The sequence below is a fragment of the Gasterosteus aculeatus genome, chromosome 18 (genome assembly GCF_964276395.1).
Source record: "Gasterosteus aculeatus chromosome 18, fGasAcu3.hap1.1, whole genome shotgun sequence".
NCBI classification, from domain to species: Eukaryota; Metazoa; Chordata; class Actinopteri; order Perciformes; family Gasterosteidae; genus Gasterosteus; species Gasterosteus aculeatus.
The window spans coordinates 7289434-7310561 of record NC_135706.1 but is presented as its reverse complement, the minus strand read 5'-3'; the positions used below and the strand labels follow the sequence as shown (position 1 = coordinate 7310561).

At 44.1% G+C, this 21128-nt stretch overlaps 1 protein-coding gene across 1 annotated transcript; it reads left to right on the top strand.

The window, feature by feature from the left end:
* The first annotated feature begins 9103 nt into the window (after positions 1–9103).
* Positions 9104–20829, top strand: thbs1b (thrombospondin 1b). Its single transcript, XM_040160826.2, has 23 exons — positions 9104–9314; positions 9485–9559; positions 9733–10292; positions 10564–10639; positions 10894–10977; positions 11113–11222; positions 11579–11692; positions 12517–12613; positions 13411–13584; positions 13746–13922; positions 14017–14190; positions 14476–14603; positions 14712–14864; positions 15018–15236; positions 15327–15434; positions 16000–16159; positions 16279–16397; positions 17475–17709; positions 17804–18031; positions 18123–18394; positions 18502–18599; positions 18710–18849; positions 18943–20829. The coding sequence occupies exons 2-23, from the start codon at positions 9496–9498 to the stop codon at positions 18948–18950; spliced, it is 3498 nt and encodes a 1165-aa protein (XP_040016760.1). The 5' UTR covers positions 9104–9314; positions 9485–9495; the 3' UTR covers positions 18951–20829.
* The last annotated feature ends 299 nt before the right edge of the window (positions 20830–21128 follow it).

Below are 21128 nucleotides of genomic sequence, written 5' to 3'. Positions count from 1 at the left end.
CAATATCTTCGTCCTTTCAAAAGTCATTAGTGATCATCTGTGGGAAAAAAGCTGTAAAAAGATATTGCTCAAATCCGTGCCCACGCCAACGGCGTTGAATGACTTTCTGATAGATTTATATTTGTTTCTGCGTGAAAGTTCAAAGTAGTGTTAGATACACTCCACCCAGTCAGATGTACTAATGAATCTCCTCAGGAATGTTATGCTGATGAATCCGACAAAGGAAAAGTACAACTCAATGGCAGAAGACCAAAGCGTTTACATATTTCATTGCAGGTTTCTCTTTCACAACAACATTTAGTTTTAAGACCACAATTTGAACATGTTGTATACAAAGTTTAAGAACTTTAATGCAACATGCTTGCGTGTCTTTCTAATAAATAACAAATGGCTTTTTTGATAACTGTCTGTTAGAGTGGAAGATGCATCAGTAGTTGTGATGAAAACCATTTTTAAGAAGTGTTAAGATACTGAGATGAAATAAGACTCAGAGATAACACATATTTAGATAAACGATCCATCAACACATCTGGGTAAACAGGACTTTACAAAGCTAGGAAAAGGTCACAGCTCAATGCTTTTTATCAGAACGATTCTGCTCAAGTAAAGAGTCATTTACAAGGAGTGCCTGCTTGCATGGGTTGATGTGAGGTTGCAATGCACTGCTGTTAGACCTTCGTTAGTGGGGACCCCCCCTGCTCCCTCCCCTCGCGAGGAGGCACAAGCGGTACGTGAAATAACCTTTACCGGTTACACAAAGAGGAGCCTGACACTGAACTCTTGACCTTGAGAAAGGTGAAACCGGCCTGCGGAAAAAAAAGTCTGAGATAAGTTGAAAAAAAGGGATAAACGCCACCAAGACAACTTGCCTGACATGTTTTCAGGGAACTCAGATATGTTAAGGAGCTTAAAACCGGATTGCCAACAACATCTGAGCGCTTGAAGTTCAATGAGAAATGCTGAAGTCAAAGGTGAATGTCGTCAAACACTGAGGGCTTTTAATCCTCCTGAGACAGATATTTTGAATTGTACAATCAAATTTATAATTATAATAATAAATATGAGCACTAGTTAGGAATTTTTTTGGGGGGCTAAATCAAACTTAGATTTTACCAAACAAGTTGTGAGTTGTTTTGTAAATGAATGTTTTGATATAGTTTTGGCATTCTTAAATGTAGCACCCTGTATTTATATACAGTATTTTCTCAGTTTTTGAATTCTGTCTTTGCAGCGGCGGCTTACAAGAAAAACGTAGCTCATGTCAACAATTCCAAGTTTACGCTTTGTGAATAATTGACATTTAAGTACACTTTTGAACACCACAACATACCGGACCAACACAACGTTCTCGGTAAGATAACGAGTCCTAACTGTCGCAATTCACGTTGTAAACAGTACCAATTAAAACTTTTTGGGGAGTTTAGTGAGTTCATGTTTATAATCATTAAGATTAACTTGGAGTGTGTACATGTCAACATATAAACCCATCCCTGTTGGTTTGCCTGGTGTAAATCAACTTTAACTCAACACAAATATATTTTGGGAATCATGTAAAACGTTTCTTGAGAAACCTTCAGCTGTGACTAAGAGAAAATGTTCCATCTCGTCATTGTTAAGAAGCTAATCATAGGGATACATTGTTTTAGCATCACAGCACTGCTGATGAAGTATGTGTATCGTCGAGCACAAAATCAGTTTAATATCTCTTGTTGCACTTTTATACAAACTCTCACCCACTAAGACAAACATGAAGACTTTGAAACAAGCTCAACTGATCCAGGACGAAGTGAGAAATACACAATGTGTGATGTTGTTGAGAGTTTCAAAAAGTAAACATTGTGTTAAGATTGTTTGTAAGTAGCTATTAGTCTATATGCATTATTGCGTTGCTAATACATATGTTGTAGTAAAGATTATTTTAGAAATGAATATACCTACTATAAACAGGATATTTGTATATATTAGCATGTATTCATGTTTTATCCAAATATATTTTTCAGATTAAAAGCAGAGGTAAACCTACTGCCAAGGTTGAGAGAAATATACTAAAGTGTGTTGGATGGTGGCAGAGCCTTTGCATATCGTACAAAAAACACCAATCTGTATACAGGAAATTAGTGAGCGGAAGGTGAAGAAACCAAAGAAGCAGTAAAGCAGCCATAGCGGTTCAACTCAGAGTACCTCAGTGGCTCTGGAGGTCATTGAGTGAACTGATTCCCAAACATATTGTTGAAAGAATTCAATAAGATTACAAGTTGTTAAAGAAGCCGGCGCAGGTTTATCTGTCTGTCAGATTGAGCCTTTTACCTAAAACCTGGATGTTAGCCAGAATGAACAGATGTTGTGTTATTTAAAATGCTGCCTGGCAGCCACAGAAGACAGAAAGAATGGCGACTTCCAATGTCTGTCAAAATCTTTAAAAAGTCACATTAAAGAGCAATGTTCTACCTTTTTGCAGCTGAATAAGTCGGCCGGGACAAAGACAACCACTTCGGAAACGGGTTGTCGACATGGAGTAAAGGTTTTCATGCCAAAGCCAGAGGATAGAATACCGAACATGGCCCTACCAATGGGGAAGCTCTGGGTAAACACTTCAATGAATGTCTTCATGACAGACATTTTAACGTCTGTTTAGTCAGACGGATTTAGTAAACAAAGGATTTTTTCCCTGTGAGACCAAACACGGCGAGAGGTTCTCAGCGTCGGAAACGCGCCTCAGACGTTTAGACATTAGAGTCCTCAACACCTTGATATTGAATGGAGGTTGACATTTTGCATGTACAGCAAAGTACAGCAAAATAAAAGCAGAAATATCTGGTTGGTATTGATGCTGTCATCACTCAAATCCAACCATTAGTAGGACGCTATAATTACATGTAAGTAATGCGATAATGAATAATGAAGCAATATACAGGGATAGACAGGGATATTTAGCAGTTAGTAATGTGAGGAGGTAAAACAAACAACTGCTCATTTCAACAAAGCGGCCTTTATCCTTGATTCTTTTCAGCTTACAACATGCCGAGCTACAGGCCCTTTGGGTTGGATTCACATAAAATGACCCATATTTCAATGTAAATTGTACTGTTGTTAAAATACATCATTGGATAAAGCATAAAATAAGTTGTTGTAGTAGCAGCTACAAATAGTCCCAACATTTTCCTTTTGTTTCAATATTTTAGCAACATTGACATTTAATGTCAGAAATATTCAGTATGTCCTGACAAGGCAACATTATTAATTATGTCGAGTGCCCTAATTGACCTAAAAATGTTATTTATTTGTTCGGAATAATTTTCCTTTCAGAACCAATTCAGAACCAAACCAACTAAACAACACATACAAGGTGTTTAAACATTTAAGCGTGTTGAGTTGGATGTGTTCAGATGTGATGTTTAATCAAACTTGACCTCTATCTCATCTTAACCATGTCCTTTTTGTTCCCTTATCCCAACCAAACATATGACAAGTAATATAAACATGGCAAAAATAACTTCAAATGCCGGTATTTGTGGTTTTGGAAGAAAAATGTTAAATTACGTATTTCGGCCCTTGCTTTGGTGCATTGTTGAGTTACTGCTGGGACACTGATGTCTTACAACGGGCGGCTCCTAAGTGAGCAGGTGGTCAGAGGATTCATTGAACCGTCAGTTGTTCACTCATGCACTAAACAGTTGCTAAAAGAGGTTTTCTCGCTCAGAGGTTCTTAACCTGGTGGTCGGGGCCCTTGGCGGAGGTCACATAGGGTTCAAAGGAAAGGTTGTTAAAAAGATGTGTTTGAAAAGTGATGACAACAAAGCAGGAAAAACAGTGTGGCAAAATGAATGAATGTGAAATGGCGTCTCTGTAGCACAGGGAACAGGAAGAGGATGGTTGAGATGTCGGAATGAGGAGAGAAATGTAATTTAATAAGAGATAAAAGCAAATGCGATTTCTTTTTTTTTTATAAATAAATTACCTAATTCCACGGTCAAAAGAACTGCAAAAAGAACTAGAACTGTGGGTACAACTGGTCTCTGAACATGGCGTGCACCTTTAGCCCGAGAGTCCTGGGCCACTATAAAGATCCCAGTCATCAATTTAGAACCACCAACTCCGTGCTTGGTTCAGTGCACACTGTGAGGCGTTGTGCACACCCTTCAGTAAAACCATTATACCTGGTGTAAACAATCCAAGGATGTTGGGATGAGTAGATTGCACCCGGTCAGGGTGTGTAGTGCCCGCACCTGCAATGAGGTGTGCAAACAAGCCCTCACTTTGGATGTCAATGCCAGCTCCCGATCCGCGCCCATTCTCTGCACCCGCTGGTATACGTCTAATTGTGTGTTGCTTTATGAGGGCAGTGCAAGTCTGGGCTGATTCTTCCCTTTGGTCCACGCCCCCTTGACTTTTTTTTTCTTTTTATCCATTTCTTCTCGCTGGGAAAGAGCAGCCACGGACAGAGCGTCATCTACGTCGCTCCAAATTGTGCAGGAACAAATTGTTTTGCTCAACAAAAATATGTTAACTATGCTGCGTGCAAACGTGCCAGGCCTTTTGTGCTGCGTCCGTCCGAATCAGCTATGTGAAAACATCCTTGATGAGTTCAGATTTGCTTTCACAGATGACGCAGGACAAGGAGGGCTTTTGTCGAGCCTTTTGTTGTGTTGAGTGAGCCGAGAGGCAATCAGAGTGATTTCTGTCCAGCTCTTGGACAGATTAAGAGACAGGCCATATGGAACAAGGCCCCAAGGATATTTATGTACGCTAAAGAGGCACGTCAGGAATGTGGACGCGGTAGATGACCTGCACATATCTCCAAATACGGCCGGCTGACATTTGTTTATTGCTCCTGTGCGCAAGTCACCACGATTTGTGTTTGTTTACCGGGAGCGTGTGTGTGTGGAGCCGGACTGCCACCTTTTGAAATGATGACTACGCTAACAAAGAAATCGTGTTTTTAAATTGCAACATGCAAGATATGAGAGTGGGATGCGTATACGCTCTATAAAGACTGAAAGTGCAGTGTATTTGTTTTTTATTTAATATGTTTATTTATTTGTTAGAAAAAGGGTTATAAATTCGCATCTTTGTGCTGTACTTTGTGGGACCTTCTGTTGCTTTGAGACTTCTAGGGAGGAGAAACACGACTTTTGGAGGAAGGCAAAGGTTAAACGAATATGAAGTTTTACTAACAAAAAAGCTGAAATCGATAATAATAACGGTAATAAAGAACATACCCAAATGATCACAAGGAATGTGTACTAACATGGAATATATGAAAGGTAGAACGTTCTTGTATTCAGTCTCTGTCTCTTGGTCGGTGCACCGCTTTGTCTTACTGACTGAAATATCTCCTCCACTGTTATATAAAATATATTTATGATCCGAAGAAGATGAGTCCTGATGACTTGATGATCCCGTGCCTTCGTGTTTAAAAGTTCCCACAATGCAGCCGGACTAAGCACTGTTTGTTTTAGCAGTAAACAGCCGGTCAACAACTGTGACACCGTCAAAACAGGCCTCCTCTATTAATTCGCCAAATTTGGGGAAAATATTTTCGCTGAAAGCCCCATTGGAATTAAATAGAATAAGCAGTTACGCTCTCAGCAGCAGTTGCATCAGATTATTCACAACACCCAAACGTCTTTTTTCTCCAAAGCGCCGAGCTCGGGAATGCAAATGACATTGTCCATGGAAGCCCATGAAAAGGAGCTGGCACACCCTGACCTCCTAATAGGCTGAAGATGGAACTGGGTCCAGTGTACATTCCTAGACGCTATTAGATATTTAGAAATCACTGAGCGACTGAGCCTGTAGCGACCAATGTGTTTTCCCCGCTAATGGTCCTGGGTCGGACCCAGTAATGTCATGGTTGAACACTCCAATGAGTAGTTTATTAGGAAGCAGTGGGGGCAGTGAGAGGGCACAAAGAGAGAGACGCTCTGGTGGCCATCTGTGGGTCTGCACTGGCGGAAAATGGATTCGGAGCCCAAGAATGCATCAGATCTAATTGCATTGGTTCCACGTGGTCCAAAAGTGCAAATCTTCACGCCATTGTTCAGAATTATAAAGCAAAACGTACCACAAAGTGACGGACAACATAGATACTTGGCAAAGTAAACGCATACGGGCATAATTTGGTCCATAGAAGCTTTGTGTTTGTGTGCTTTGTGCTGGTTAATTGCCGTAAAGAAGCAGAGGCTTGGAGCCGTGTGTGTGTGTGTGTGTGTGTGCGTGCGTGTGTGTGTGTGTGTGTGTGTGTCTGGGTGTCTGGGTGTTGTGCATGGAGAAATAGCACCAGTAACAGGGGTGTGTGAGGAGTCTCCCCCACCTGAAGATCACACAGCACCTGTGCACAGATTCCTTTCCCCTACTTGATGTATATTAAATGTCTCCTCACGATTACACAACGTTGATCTTCCGATGTTTTCTTGAACTAGACAAAAAAAACAGAGATGCAATAATATGAAACACAAATTATTATACGTTTGCTTGAAGAAAAGAAAATAGCCTACTGTATCAAAATAATTTGCCTTTAATCCGGCTCTGCCGTGACACAGGATATCTGTTCTCTGGTGACGGCGCAGGGAAGAGTAGATGCTGTAAATATGAGAAACATTCCCAGTGTCTCAGGCTTAAGTGCGCGTAGGCCGTGGAAAGTGCTTCAACAGACGAAACCCTCGGCTATAATCTCAGAGCGAAGAAGTGTGACAAGGACAGAATTAAGATGTGGAAAAATTATAAATTTCCTGCATTCATTTGTTCTTCCTTAGAAAGTATGTACATCAAACCCACCAGCTGGACGGGAATCTGACTTCTTCCGATAAGCATATATTTCTGTCAACACTGACAATACAACTCATTTCAACACCTCTAACAGTAATTAGGCTACTTAATACCCAATTATCAGCTTTCTGATGCCAGTTATTATGTATCATCTCCTTTATCTCCTCTCCATGCTACTCATCTTGAGTCTTGATCCTCCTCTTCCTCATTCCTCATCTTGGTTTTCATTTCCTCCGTTTTTCCACTCCATTTCTTTTGTTCAAATCTATTCATCTGAATTCTCCGATCTTTTTCCTCTTTATTATCTACTTTCCTTGTTTTTTCCTTCCTCGTATCTAATCCTCTTTTCTGGCTGCTTCTCTCACCTGCTCTTCTTATTTCCCCGTTTGTCCTCTCCTGTCTTAGCTCTGTTTCTTCTCTCACGTCCTTGTGTCTTTCACTCTTCCACTCTCCTCCTTTTCGTTAACGTAGAGAAGAAATAGGAAGAAGACGCGTGGTGTCCATGCTCTCATGAGCTCTGGTGATTGCGTGTGGCAGACCTGCAGATTGTGTGCACAACTTTCTCCTTGATCCTTTTATTTAGATTTTCTCCAGCCAGAATCAGCAGCACATTCTTTTCCCGAACACGTCCTTTCTTCTTCACAGGCTGAGCTTGCTAGATAACAAACCCAACACAAATACACGTCTTAAAAGAGCTCCTACAGGCTCCCAAATGGTGCATCGCTCAAAGACAACCCGGCTCTTTTGCTCTCTCGGATTAACGCCTTCCTGACCTGATGAAAAGCTGAATCCTTTCATATTTTCATGTTACATCACAGGCAACTGTTGGGGCACCTGACGCATTGAGGGTGTATCTTCACAGGGTGAGACACTTAACCTTAAGTCTCCGTCATGGGACCTGACCTGAGACTCTAACCTCAGACCCTGTGTGCAGGATAAGCGGTTCGACAATGGATGGATGAATGGATAAAGACATGCGGCTGATGCATCAAGACCAGAGAGCCAGAAGAAGCTCGGGTTGCTCTGTCAGTCCACGTATCTGTCAAAGGTAGATCTGTAGGCTGTTTTTACACAGAGCACACTTACAGTGGCATTTCCCCCCCAATCCACTACATCTTGACATGTCTACTTTCTAGATGGTAAATGTTATCGTCCTCAAAGATGAAGAAAACGTCAATGAGAAAAAAAACTGATGACAGGCCAAATGGTTGGATGGTAATTTAGCCGATTTGATTAAAACGTCACCACACCAAAGCAGATTAGAGACGTTTTGTCATAATTCACTGATATTTTCCCAATGCTTCAAGCTGGAAGCAGTATGTTGGAAATCCATCACCATCTAGGATATTCTCCTTGTGCACCATAAACAGTGATTTCCCAAGTCAGTATAAACAGACACTGTTTGGTTTACATGAGCCAGCAACATAAATTTGAAACTGCAGCACAAACTAAGTCAGATTTGACATCTAAAGACTAAGGAAGATTTGCCCCACCGACTAATACTGCCACGATTTTAATTGACGCTTGTTTAAACAAGTCTCTTGTTTGAATGGTTCTGAGCAGACATGTTTGCTGCGTGTTTGCTGTTACGCTACCTGCGTTGGTCGAAAAATTAGGATGGTGGAAAAAACAGTAACATAAATCTTCACTTAGAAACCCTGAAATCGTGAGGCTCGGTCTAAAGTGAGAATATCTTTCAACAATTCAACAATGTAAATGTGAAAGTTGCAGGTGTGCTGCAGCACTAACTGCCTCAGGTCACCTCTCTGGTGAACTCACGTCGGCTCCTGGCGGTAAGAGCTGGAACTGCAACAAGCGAATACTGCAAAATCAATGCTGAAAGTCACTGTCACTATTTCTGAATGAAAAACACTTTTTAAACATGGATAATATACTTATATAGCTGCTAGAATGTGGTTCAATAAATTGCACAAAATGAAGTGACAAAAATGAGGGAAATAAAGTGGCAGATTGGTGCATTATGAGCCACATGCAACATCCTTAAAACATTATCAATACTTTGCATAGCAGAAAGACACCTGTGGAATAGCATATATAGGAATAAGACAATAGTTTTCAGTGAGACCTTTGAGATGGAAATGCTTCAGAGGGCTGATGGATGGACGCTGCCAGAGGAAACACTGGTCCATTAAAATTCTCAGAGCAACACACAGAAGTTGGTCACAAAGCGTTTTTTCGTCTTTCTCCCCCTCCTTGTGTTTCCCACTCTGAGCCGAGAGGATAAGCTCGTCCCTTTTTCTCCCCTCGCAGTGATTGGACGAGGCCACTTCTTAGGAATGGCATCAAACTATTTAAATAGCACTTTGTCCCCCTCGGCTTAGAACCGAGTTTTTTAGCAGCCGACACCAGCAAGGACAAGTTTGCAATCAGGGGGGAAAAAACACGCAAGATTGCCCTTCGTTTGACGTTGGAATTTTTATATTTAAAAAATAACTGGTCATAAATTCATACTTGAGGATTATTGCTGGATTTCTAAATAATTTGCAGGGTTTTATTACTTCTGCCGGGGTGATTTGGTGAAACAGGTAGGTGGTGAATATTCTAAGGAATGTTTCTATTTCTCTAGCTGCACAATAATTAATGATTGATTTGTGACCGGCACAATTTATTTATTCATGCCAAACCTTTTGCACACTGACTTTGTTTTGACATTTATGTTAAAAATAAAGGTTAATTTGTTTGCTGTCTGTCACAGGCAGCTTCACCATGAAGTTGACGGGAATATTTTTGCTATTGATGCTTTGGACCTGCGAGGGTGCGCGGGTCGCAGGTGAGTTGCGGCACGGCGACGTCATTGAACTTGAACACAAAACTCTCATCTATTGTGATGGTTTAGTGTGGATTTTAAAAATTGTTGTTGAAACAGAAAAAAAAGCAACAACCACCAGACACCCTTCACTGGCAGACAAAGCCTGGCCGCTTATCGTTGTGATTCCCCCGCAGAGAGCCGAGACGACAACAGCGTGTTCGACTTGTTCGAGCACGTCCAAGTCCCAAAGAAGAGCCAAGCGGTCACCCTGGTGAAGGGAGACGACCCGTACAGCCCCGCCTACAAGATCCTCAACCCGGACCTGATCCCCCCGGTCTCCGAGAGTGCCTTTCGGGACCTGATCGACTCCATCCACGCCGAGCGCGGATTCCTCCTGCTGCTCAACTTCAAGCAGTTCAAGCGGACCCGCGGCAGCCTGCTGACCGTGGAGAAGCGCGACGGCTCCGGGCCCGTGTTCGAGATCGTCTCCAACGGGAAGGCCAACACCTTGGACATAGTTTTCTCCACCGAGAACAAGCAGCAGGTGGTTTCCATCGAAGACGTGGATCTGGCCACGGGCCACTGGAAGAACATCACGCTGTTCGTCCAGGAGGACCGGGCGCAGCTGTTCGCGGGATGCGACGAGGTGAACACCGCGGAGCTGGACGCGCCCATCCAGAGCATCCTGACGCTGGAGACGCCCGACAGCGCGCAGCTCAGGATCGGCAAGGGAGCCGTGAGGGACAGGTTCATGGTGAGAGCCCGCAGCCAGCCGGCCTACGCTGGACGGCAGGGGGTTTATTTATTGTCTGTTTCTTTTCTTTTTTTTTCTCCACCATCGCGCCTTTTTTTTAAAAGTTTTGTTTAAAAACGCAATTTGGTAACGATGTCCGGAAGCGTAAAAATCCACATAAACGGAATGGCTTGGTGATTACATGTAATTCTTTAGGACGGTTGCAAAAGAAGAGTGGTTATATTTAGGGATGTTCCGGATGATAGCCTTAACTGAGCATCAATGCTTCTAGGGGGTCCTGCAAAACGTGAGGTTTGTGTTTGGAGCATCACTGGAAGCCGTCCTCCGCAACAAAGGATGCCAAAGCTGTAAGTAATCAGCTTCATTCGCTTCATTTGCTTGTTGGTTTTTAAAGCGCTAAATGGGAAGCTGTTCACTTATCACACAGGAAACCCGGTTTACTAATCTTATCAGGGTACTGTGGTCTCAAAGTCTACACTGTGCAGTTCTGACTTTTCAAAATGATTCATTCATATCACGTTGAATAGGCTCACCCACCAATAACTGAACCATAACCATGAACGTGCAAAATACTGGTTTGATTTATTGGATCTGCTTTCAGCATTGACGGCCGACTCCATGATCCTGGAGAACCTCAATGGTTCCTCAGCCATCAGGACCGAATACACTGGACACAAAACCAAAGGTACGTGGTGCTGACATGTGCACTTTCATGTCTGTTGATTGATCCAACCTAGAGACCTGCTACATAAATAGTGACATTTCTTAATTTTATGGTCAACAAATGACCTCCTCTCCTTGTGATTTTGCTCCGGTGAAGACCTGCAGATGGTCTGTGGCTTCTCCTGTGAGGACCTAGTGAGCATGTTCAAGGAGCTGAAGGGCCTCGGTGTGGTGGTCAAGGAGCTGTCCAGTGAACTCCGCCAGATGGTAAAGAAGCCGGTCTCCCTGTCAGCTGCATGTCTCCCTTTGATTGGGTTTGTTATGTGTCTTATGTTACGTTCGCCAGTTGTCCGGCCAAATCATTTTATACTTGATGGTCAGAACTCAGAATTATTACATCTAGATCATTTAACGGCATAATTCTTCTCCTGTTTTACCTGTTTTCCAAACCACATGAAACAACTCCCTACTCCTACTAGTGTTTTTTCTCACCGAATTTAGAGTAACTTTCAGAATATCTTTATAATACAGGTAGATTTGATTAGGAAAAGTGGTTTTTGACACAGTGACAACTAACACAAATAATCAATAAACCATATCCGTGTTTTGTCGTTCCCTCCCAGACGGATGAGAACAAGCTGATTAAGAACCGCGTCGGCGTCTGCCTCCACAACGGCATCGTACACAAGAACAAAGACGAGTGGACCGTCGATGACTGCACCGAGTGCACTTGTCAGGTGAGACCTCCTGTCTCTTAAGTACGTACACACACCCGTGAGGGGGTTGCACCACACACACGCACACACACAAACACACACTTACCACAACTCAACTGACCTAGTCAGTAATTAGTAGTGTGAAGAGCTGGCAGGAGGCCAGCAGCCTTTTCGCTGTTGTAATGAGAGGTCTGTTGATAGGAGTCCAACTCTAGTGTTGCCTTCAGGGACTCGACCAGCCTTTAAGTGATGCACTGTAATTAGGAACAAGTGCTTGGCTCTGATATTTGGAAAGAATCATTGAGGTGCAAAACACAAGAGTGCTGCAGTTCATCAACAAGATGAATTTACTGATTTCCTCTGCTACTTTAACACAAGTTGTCCTGGTTTCTTCCCCGTCAAGTGATCAGGCGCAGGAGGGGCGGCATTAGCATGCGTCGTTAGAAGCTGCTGTGTTCTAGTCATTCACAGTGAAGCCGCACTGGTTGTGCAGGCCGGCTTTACTTGTTTGGGGCTCAGCCCAGTCGAACTCTAAAGAGAAAACTGACTTCCATTATTAGGACCGTGGCATCATGCCTGCCCTCTCCTGACCCAGTGGGCAGGTGGCTGTCCGCTGGGGTCTGGGTTCTCAGCCAGAATTCATTTAGTAAGTAAGTGCATACTCAAGCGTTAAACAAAATGACTGATGATGAACAAAAATGAGCCCGCAACAAGCACTCATTTTAAAAGGTTTACAAGACAACTCCAAATAGGTGAGTGACTAAGAATCCGGCGTCGACATTAGGGTGATATCGATATGTTGGAGGATGTGTTTAACCATGCGTTTGATCCGTGTGCTTGCGCAGAACTCGGCTACTGTGTGCCGCAAGATCTCCTGCCCCCTGATCCCCTGTGCTAATGCTACTGTTCCTGATGGAGAGTGCTGCCCACGCTGTGGAACACGTAAGCATTTCCGCACAGCTATAAGTACATAATCTCATTTATGTAAATCACTGAGCTCTTGTATGCACGGCCCTTTAAAGCCAGCACCTGTATAGTTCAGCCAACACTGCCCCATTCACAGAGTGAAATATGCCGTAGAAACCAAAAAGCCACAGATATTTCCCCCTGATGTAAAGGTTTCTATTCAAGAGAAAACATGCCAACTTCAGTGATGATTTAAATGTTACAACATCCGAGTTAGTGAAAGGGTGCTTATGTGTTTGGAACATTGGCGCTTTGTACTCCAAAACGTCTTTGAAATGGCTGCAATTTGCCAAATTGGTTAAAGCGGAATGGAAAAACGGTTGGATGTTTAACCATCTTCTACTTGAGGAGAAGTGACATGTCCTTCATACCTATGCAGGCTTGGCTGCAGTGCTTCCCTAAAACCTAAATAAACAGGGGGGAGCTGCATTCACCCAGACCTCAGCCACTTGTTGAAGTCATTACACACGGGTGCCGTGTTTGCAAAATCTGTTTCCTCTTTAGGAAAACGTAAGCCAATGGGGCATCCCTGTGTATGCCGAGGACTGTGGCCCTTTCTGTTTCTCTAGCTTCTCTCAGTATGTGAGTCTCTGGCCCACCTCTCAACAAACTGCCTTCTATCTGTCCCAGCAAAATCTACACTATTAGCCCTCCGCTCTAAGAGCTTCACCTCCTTATTTAGGTTTGGGGGTGTTTGTGAGGGATGGCGGAGGAGGAGGGGGGGTGCCCTGCTGGAATAGCTCTTATATTGTCTCCCTCTCCCTCCTGCTCAGCGAGCGACTATGCAGAAGACGGCTGGTCGCCGTGGTCTGAATGGACCCATTGTTCCGTGTCGTGTGGGCGGGGCATCCAGCAGCGTGGGCGCTCTTGCGACCGTATCAATAACAACTGCGAGGGCACCTCTGTGCAGACCCGCGACTGCTACCTCCAGGAGTGTGACAAGCGATGTAAGTCAACACAACATACACGTAGATAACAAGTATGTGGATCCAGTATTCATCTGGGGGATTAGCTAAGAGGCATCATCGCCGTATCATAGACGGAGAGCCACAGTGGTCCATCGCTTTGTTTCCTGTATGACCTCTGACCTTTCTCTGGCTGTCTTCAGTCAAGCAGGATGGCAGCTGGAGCCATTGGTCACCCTGGTCCTCCTGCTCTGTAACATGTGGTGCAGGCGTCATAACCCGCATCCGCCTCTGCAACTCCCCCACCCCTCAGCTTGGAGGCAAGGTCTGCGAGGGAGAGGGCCGGCAAACCGAGAAGTGTCAGGAATCTCCGTGCCCCAGTGAGTCTCGCCATCCGATGGGCATTCTTGCATATTTTTTTGTTGGACATGGCAAGGAAACTATTGATTCCTGTTTTCTTCTCGCTCCCCTTAGTCAACGGTAACTGGGGACCCTGGTCACCGTGGGATGCCTGCACTCTCACCTGCGGATCCGGTGTCCAAACTCGGAAACGCATGTGCAATGACCCCGCAGCAAAGTACGGCGGCAAAGAGTGTGTCGGTAATGCCAAGGACACCCAGATGTGCAACAAGAAAGCCTGTCCAGTTGGTGAGCCGCTTAATCAATTCCAGACTTCCTTGAGGGGCGTAGGGGCGCCTTCAGGGGGGCACCCGCATGATGTAATGCTGGAAGAAACACAGCTATTTTGTTTACCGTGCTTTAATTAATTATATCACTGTTGTGATTCTTTGGACACTTTTAGTTTTAATATATTAGATATGTTTTTCTACATACAGAGAAGCTCTTTCACGATGAGGATATATTTACGTGATTAGATCTGCATGGCATCTCGCAGACGATGCCTTGATAATGAGCCAGCATCGGTGTTTTCAGATGGGTGCCTGTCTAACCCCTGCTTTGCTGGAGCCAAGTGCATCAGTTTCCCCGATGGTTCGTGGAAGTGTGGAAAGTGTCCAGTTGGATACACCGGCAATGGCATTAAGTGTAAAGATGTAGATGAGGTAAAAAAAGGACTTTGATCTTTAATTCATGATATTATTACTAACATGATACCCTTCTTCAATCTGCCAAGTCATAATGATCATGTTGCTCTTATTATCCTAAAACAGTGCAAGGAGGTCCCAGATGCTTGCTTTGAGTTTAACGGTGTGCACCGCTGTGAGAACACCGATCCCGGCTACAACTGCCTGCCCTGCCCTCCCCGCTATGCAGGACCCCAACCGTTTGGCAGAGGTGTTGCGCAGGCTGCAGCTAAGAAACAGGCAAGTGCTGTCCTGTCTTTGTGTCCAGCAGGCTAATGCAAAAAGCTCTGTCAAAAGAGATATGATATTAAAATCAAATGTTGACAGCATGTGTAACTGCTACAAGTACACACATTTCCAGGCCACTGAAACCATCCCTCCTTCCCTCTCCAGGTGTGCACGGCTCGTAACCCATGCCTCGATGGAAGCCACGACTGCAACAAGAACGCCCGCTGCAACTACCTCGGACACTTCGCCGACCCCATGTACCGCTGCGAGTGCAAGCCGGGCTACGCTGGCAACGGTCACATCTGTGGAGAAGATACAGACCTGGATGGGTGGCCCAATGCTGACCTGGTGTGCGTGGAGAACGCCACCTACCACTGCAAAAAGGTAATTAGCGGTAAAGCAGCGAGGCAGTAAGGACACTTCAGAGATGACCGTCTGAGTAAAAGTCATATGACTTGTATGTTTGTCGTTCAGGATAACTGCCCCAACCTCCCAAACTCTGGGCAGGAAGATTACGATAAGGATGGCATCGGAGATGCTTGTGATAATGATGATGACAATGATGGCATTCCTGATGACAGGGTAAGTAATACTCGCCAAATGTGGAAATGGCAGTGGAATGTGTGTGTGTGTGTGTGTGTGTGTGTGTGTGTGTGTGTGTGTGTGTGTGTGTGTGTGTGTGTGTTCTGTGGTTTTTCTTATAACAAGACAGATAGAGAGTGGGAACGGGAGCCAAGGCAGGAAAACAAATGTTTCTGTCAGGCCTCAGCCAAAGCCTGAGGTGAGATAAAGGCGTTGCATTGTTTGTTGTCTATTGCCAACATTAGATTTGTAACTGGGGTGCGACGGTGGCGCGTGGAGTAGAGCGGGTGCGCCTGGAACCGCAAGGTCGGCGGTTTGTACCCTGGCTGCTCCATGTCCCATGTTGAAGTGTCCCTGAGCAAGACACTCAACCCCTAGTTGCTCCCCGAGCAAAATGTCAAAGCCATGGGTTAATAATGTAATTTGCTTTGGATAAAAGCATCAGCTAAATGACACGTAATGTAATTTAGGAATGTGCCTTTTGATCCTGTAAAATAACCATCTCTGCACCTGAAAATCCTAAACTCTCCGTCTCGCCCTTTGCCTGTGTCATTTTTCAAAACAGGACAACTGCCCGTTCGTGTACAACCCCAGGCAGTATGACTATGACCGCGATGACGTGGGTGACCGCTGTGATAACTGCCCATACAATAGTAACCCTGACCAAACTGACACAGACAACAATGGAGAGGGAGACGCCTGCGCTGTGGATATTGATGGGGATGGTGAGCACCGGAAAGCCTAATAGAAATGATCCTCTGCATATTTAAATCTGTGCTGAATTGAGGTCATGCTTTTAGTAACATTCTATACTTTTCATATCGTGTTTCCAATAATTCCATAGGCATACAGAATGAAAAGGACAACTGCCCCTTTGTGTACAACGTCGACCAGAAAGACACGGATCTGGACGGAGTGGGAGACATGTGCGATAACTGTCCACTGGAACATAATCCTGATCAGGTGTGTGGAGACACACCAACACACACCGCCCCGTCCCCATTTCCTTCCACCTCACCCACCAACAATAATCCACATTCATCTCCTCGCCTTTTTCTATAGCTCAGCATACATCTGTCTTTCAATTGAGACAGAGCCTCAGTGATTAGCCCTGTGTAGCTGTCTAAGCTTTATCACACCATGTAAAGGTGGAGTAAATCCTGTATGCAGCTCAAGGGCACATCAGTTCAATAAGGCGTGGTGGGGGTCTCGGGGTCTTTTCAGGGCTGCCATTGACGTTTGCTGGCTAATGTGAGTGAAGAGGCCCTAGGCGGGATATTACTGAAGAATGGGCTGGCCCTGGGCTGTGTGCATGCCCTGTGTGCGCGCCACGGGCCCGCTCAGTCCACCTGTTCTATGCTACACTGAGAAATAGGAATGTGTTTAACAATGGAACTCAAGAAATGTAACAAAGAAAAGGAGGGGCGAGTCTGAAGCCACGCTGATGTGGTGTGATTTGGGATTGTGAGGGAAATATAGACTGAATTGCGCGCTGCGATTAAATGCCAAAAATGACAAGTCCAGACTAGGACACAGTAATGAAACATGCTGCTCCAAACAGCTGCACAAAAGAAATTCCCTTTTCAAAAGTTTTGGCTGCCAAATTAGGATTCTACACAGGGAGCAATATCCTCACATCGCACCCTTCATCTCCTTCCCTTTGTTCCTATTAACCTCCTAATGCAGCAGGGTGTGCCTAGTGCCGCCGAGTGTGGCTAGCATGGCTCCAGCCTTCACTGCAGAGGTGCAACAAAGTCTGGTGGAGTGACGTTTGATTTGCAGAAGCTAACACGTGCTGACAGATCTTAGACAAATTGAGCTTGGCAGCTTTACAAGTTGCTGAGTGATCGCAGCCAGATGAAAGTCCCTAATGAAAGCAGGAGAGGAGAGATGATGGAACAAAAGGTAGCAGGAAACACTGGAGTGAATGAAAATGAACAGAGGGGAATGTAATCAACTATGTTGGTATCGCTAAGACTCCATTGTCCCCTTAATCCATACAAGTCACAGCTCTGACATCAAAGCACTGTCCCATTGCAGGTGGATTCAGATGATGACCGCGTGGGAGACACATGTGACAGCAACCAGGACATTGATGAAGATGGACACCAGAACAACCTGGACAACTGTCCGTACATCCCTAATGCCAACCAGGCCGACCATGACAAGGACGGCAAGGGAGACGCCTGTGACCACGATGACGACAATGACGGCATCCCTGACGACAAGGACAACTGCAGACTGGCCTTCAACCCCGACCAGCTGGACGCTGACGGTGAGCAAAATTGGTGATATCAGCCTTAAAAGACAGTACCTAGAGACAGTTTAAAATCCTTAGTTACCATTCAAATGCGGCGTATATTTTTCAGGTGATGGCCGTGGAGATGCTTGCAAAGACGACTTTGATCAAGACAACGTTCCTGACATCTACGACGTGTGTCCAGAGAACTTTGACATCAGTGAGACAGACTTCCGCAAGTTCCAGATGGTTCCTCTTGACCCTAAAGGCACCTCGCAGATTGATCCCAACTGGGTCGTCCGCCATCAGGGCAAAGAGCTGGTGCAGACCGTCAACTGCGACCCTGGCATCGCTGTTGGTGAATAGAAACTTTACTTTGTGACACTTCGTGTAAAAAGGAGCATAGATTTTTTGTGAATTAAAAATTTGGCCTCTATTTTTTCATTCAGGTTACCACGAGTTCAATTCTGTGGACTTCAGCGGGACTTTCTTCATCAACACAGAGAGGGATGATGATTATGCCGGCTTTGTTTTCGGCTACCAGTCCAGTTCCAGGTTCTACGTGGTGATGTGGAAACAGATAACGCAGACGTACTGGTCGAACAAACCCACCAAGGCCCAGGGCTACTCAGGCCTGTCGATTAAAATGGTCAACTCCACCACTGGCCCGGGGGAGCACCTCAGGAACGCCCTGTGGCACACAGGAAATACCCCAGGACAGGTAAGACACTTGGTGTTCTTTTGGAGGTTATACACCTGGATGGATCATTTTAAAGTACGGATGTTTAAAAAGATAAACCCATGGCTGCTCATATCCCCGTGCTTTAGGTCCGCACTCTCTGGCATGATCCCAAGAACGTTGGCTGGAAAGACTTCACCGCCTACAGATGGCATCTGATCCACAGACCAAGAACAGGCCTCATTAGGTGGGGAGAGGAAATTAGTTAGTCCACGTTTCAGTTTACTCTTCACATGGGTTTGACGTAATCCCAAGTTATGGACCTCACCAACTTTCATTTTCCCCCCATTCTGACAGAGTTGTGATGTACGAGGGCAAAAAAATCATGGCAGACTCCGGTAATATCTATGACAAGACATATGCCGGCGGAAGGCTAGGTCTATTTGTCTTCTCACAAGAGATGGTATACTTCTCGGACCTCAAGTATGAATGCAGAGGTAAGGATTTATGTAAAATCAACTTCCCGTAATGCATTTGTTGATCCCTGCCCAAGATCAAGGCCATTTTACCATGTCTCTTTCTTTCGACAGATGTTTAAAGGCACGGCAGGAAGCTCTGAGGAATGCACCTTTTTTGTACAAAGTATGAACTTCTGTACCCTGATGCAAATCTCCAGGGACCGATCTTATCTTTGCAACTCTTTTCCCTGCGAAACGCACACTCGGACAAGGCAAAGGGCATGTGTCCAGCCTCTGTGTCACTTGAGGCTGGTTAGGACAGAGAAACGACCGATTGGTTGCCAGCTGAAGATCAGAGCGCCCCTTAGTTTCTACCCTTAGTATCTACGGGAGCAAGAGGAGCTGGCCGGAAAGAAACAAGCCCCCTAGCTTTGCCAGTAGGACACAAATACCTTGCTAGTCCAGCCTGCTTACCTGCTCTCTGAGAGACCTCATTCATCTCTGCGTGGGAATGGCTCCCCAAAGACAACTATGCACTTCCAAACCTGTTCATCTCTCTCTCTTGTACTGTCTCACCTCTTCAGCCTGTGTGTCTTTTTTTTACCTTACCTTTGGGATGGACACCCCAAAGAAAAAACAAAACGATGATACAGTATATTCCCTTTGCTATACCAGATCTGCAAGGATGTAGCATCTGAATGATACTTTTGAGGACTCAGAGGATGAAGACTGCAATAACATTTTTAGCGCTCTTGGTTATTGAGGACTTAAGGAAACTGTTGGGAGTAGAGCTCGTTAGAAATATGGGGATCATGATGTCATGGGTGTTTGTTTTCTGGCATGTACTGTATGTGGAAGACTGTAACAAAGTGATTTTAACCATCAGCCTAAAAATCTCTGTAGGGAAGAAAAAATACAAAATGAAAGTTAGCCACCTTTTGAGTTTACAAGTATCATGGGCTTGTTTATGCTGGTGTCTTGTTAACTCAACTCTCAGGGTGAGATGGAAGTGACAAGCTTCCCATATTAAACCAGTAGGAACATAAAAACTGTTTCACAGAAGATTGCTAGGACAAATGTTCCCTCTAAATCTTAGATCAAAACCTTCATTGAAGAGATATAACTCTCAGTTTCTGAGGATTTTAATTTGAAATTATGTAAATACATGTAATGTATTCACTCTTACCTACAATGTAGGCAAAACAAGAAATGACAATGCTTTAAAAAAGCTAAACAAAATCCATATGAATATAACAGCAAAAACTGATCTACAATCCGGTACAGACAGGTGTCCATCGTGTCCAAGTGTCCAACATCTCGCGCTACATAAAGTAAATTCCTCCAATAGGGCTTTTGAGCAAAAAGCGTTTGTGACGTGACGCTTTTCTTTAGAGAGAGATGAAAACAAAGGACATCTTTAATGTACAAATATTACCTCATAGCTGTTGTATAATTTGATTTAACAAAAACACAACCAAGTACTTTTTCATATAAGATGGATTTCTTATTTCTTATCAGCTGTAAATAGTGTGACATTTCATTCCCTGTCGAGCTTCCAATCCCATAATCTACCCCAATGAAAAAAATAGTACAAATGGGAGGTGTCTTTTTTTTATAAATCATTTTGCTCTATCATGTATGTCCAGTGCTGTTTTTAGCAGATAAATTATGGTCTTAGCTGTTTGAAAGAGTTTGATTTAGTGTGAGTGTGTGTGTGTGTGTGTGTGTGTGTGTGTGTAGATAAATGCTATTTAAATAATTTATCAGGATCTGTTGCCTTCCCAAAGGCCACACGTCCATCTGTACAAACGGTTTGCACACTGACGCGAGGATGTTCTGTTCTTTATTGTTTTTACCTTCCTTGTTATTGTGTATCATTGTTACCATTATTTTTGTATAATTAGTTTGGCTTGTCTGTAAACATTTTCTTAGTTGTACAGAGCAAAAGTGCTGTTTTTATTCATAGCGATTATTTTGTTACATACTTCCAAGACAATAAATAGTTGTTAAAATGATAAACTGTGTCTCACTGTTTTCCCCACTATCTTTATTGAAGCTTCAAACATGATTTTCCGTATACACAAAATAATAAGACAGATTTACTCCCAAACAGAGCTCATCATGACAATGATTAGGACGTACTGTAGCCACAACACTACACACTTGAGCATAAAGTCAGAAAGATCACCCCAAGGCAACAAACAGCTGTTCTTTCAGGCCTCTCTCCCTTCAGACGGGCACACATCGTCCCTCGGGGCTGAAGGCCACATAAGGAATGTGACACAGACGTCGGGTCCTCGGCTCGAAATGCACGACCT

What these genes read in the sequence shown, in the direction of transcription:
- thbs1b (XM_040160826.2), top strand. Translation starts at nt 9,496, where the DNA reads ATGAAGTTGACGGGAATATTTTTGCTATTGATGCTTTGGACCTGCGAG. An exon ending in TGTGGATATTGATGGGGATG is followed by an intron (nt 16,160 to 16,278) that starts GTGAGCACCGGA and finishes ATAATTCCATAG; the next exon opens with GCATACAGAATGAAAAGGAC. An exon ending in CGACCAGCTGGACGCTGACG is followed by an intron (nt 17,710 to 17,803) that starts GTGAGCAAAATT and finishes TATATTTTTCAG; the next exon opens with GTGATGGCCGTGGAGATGCT.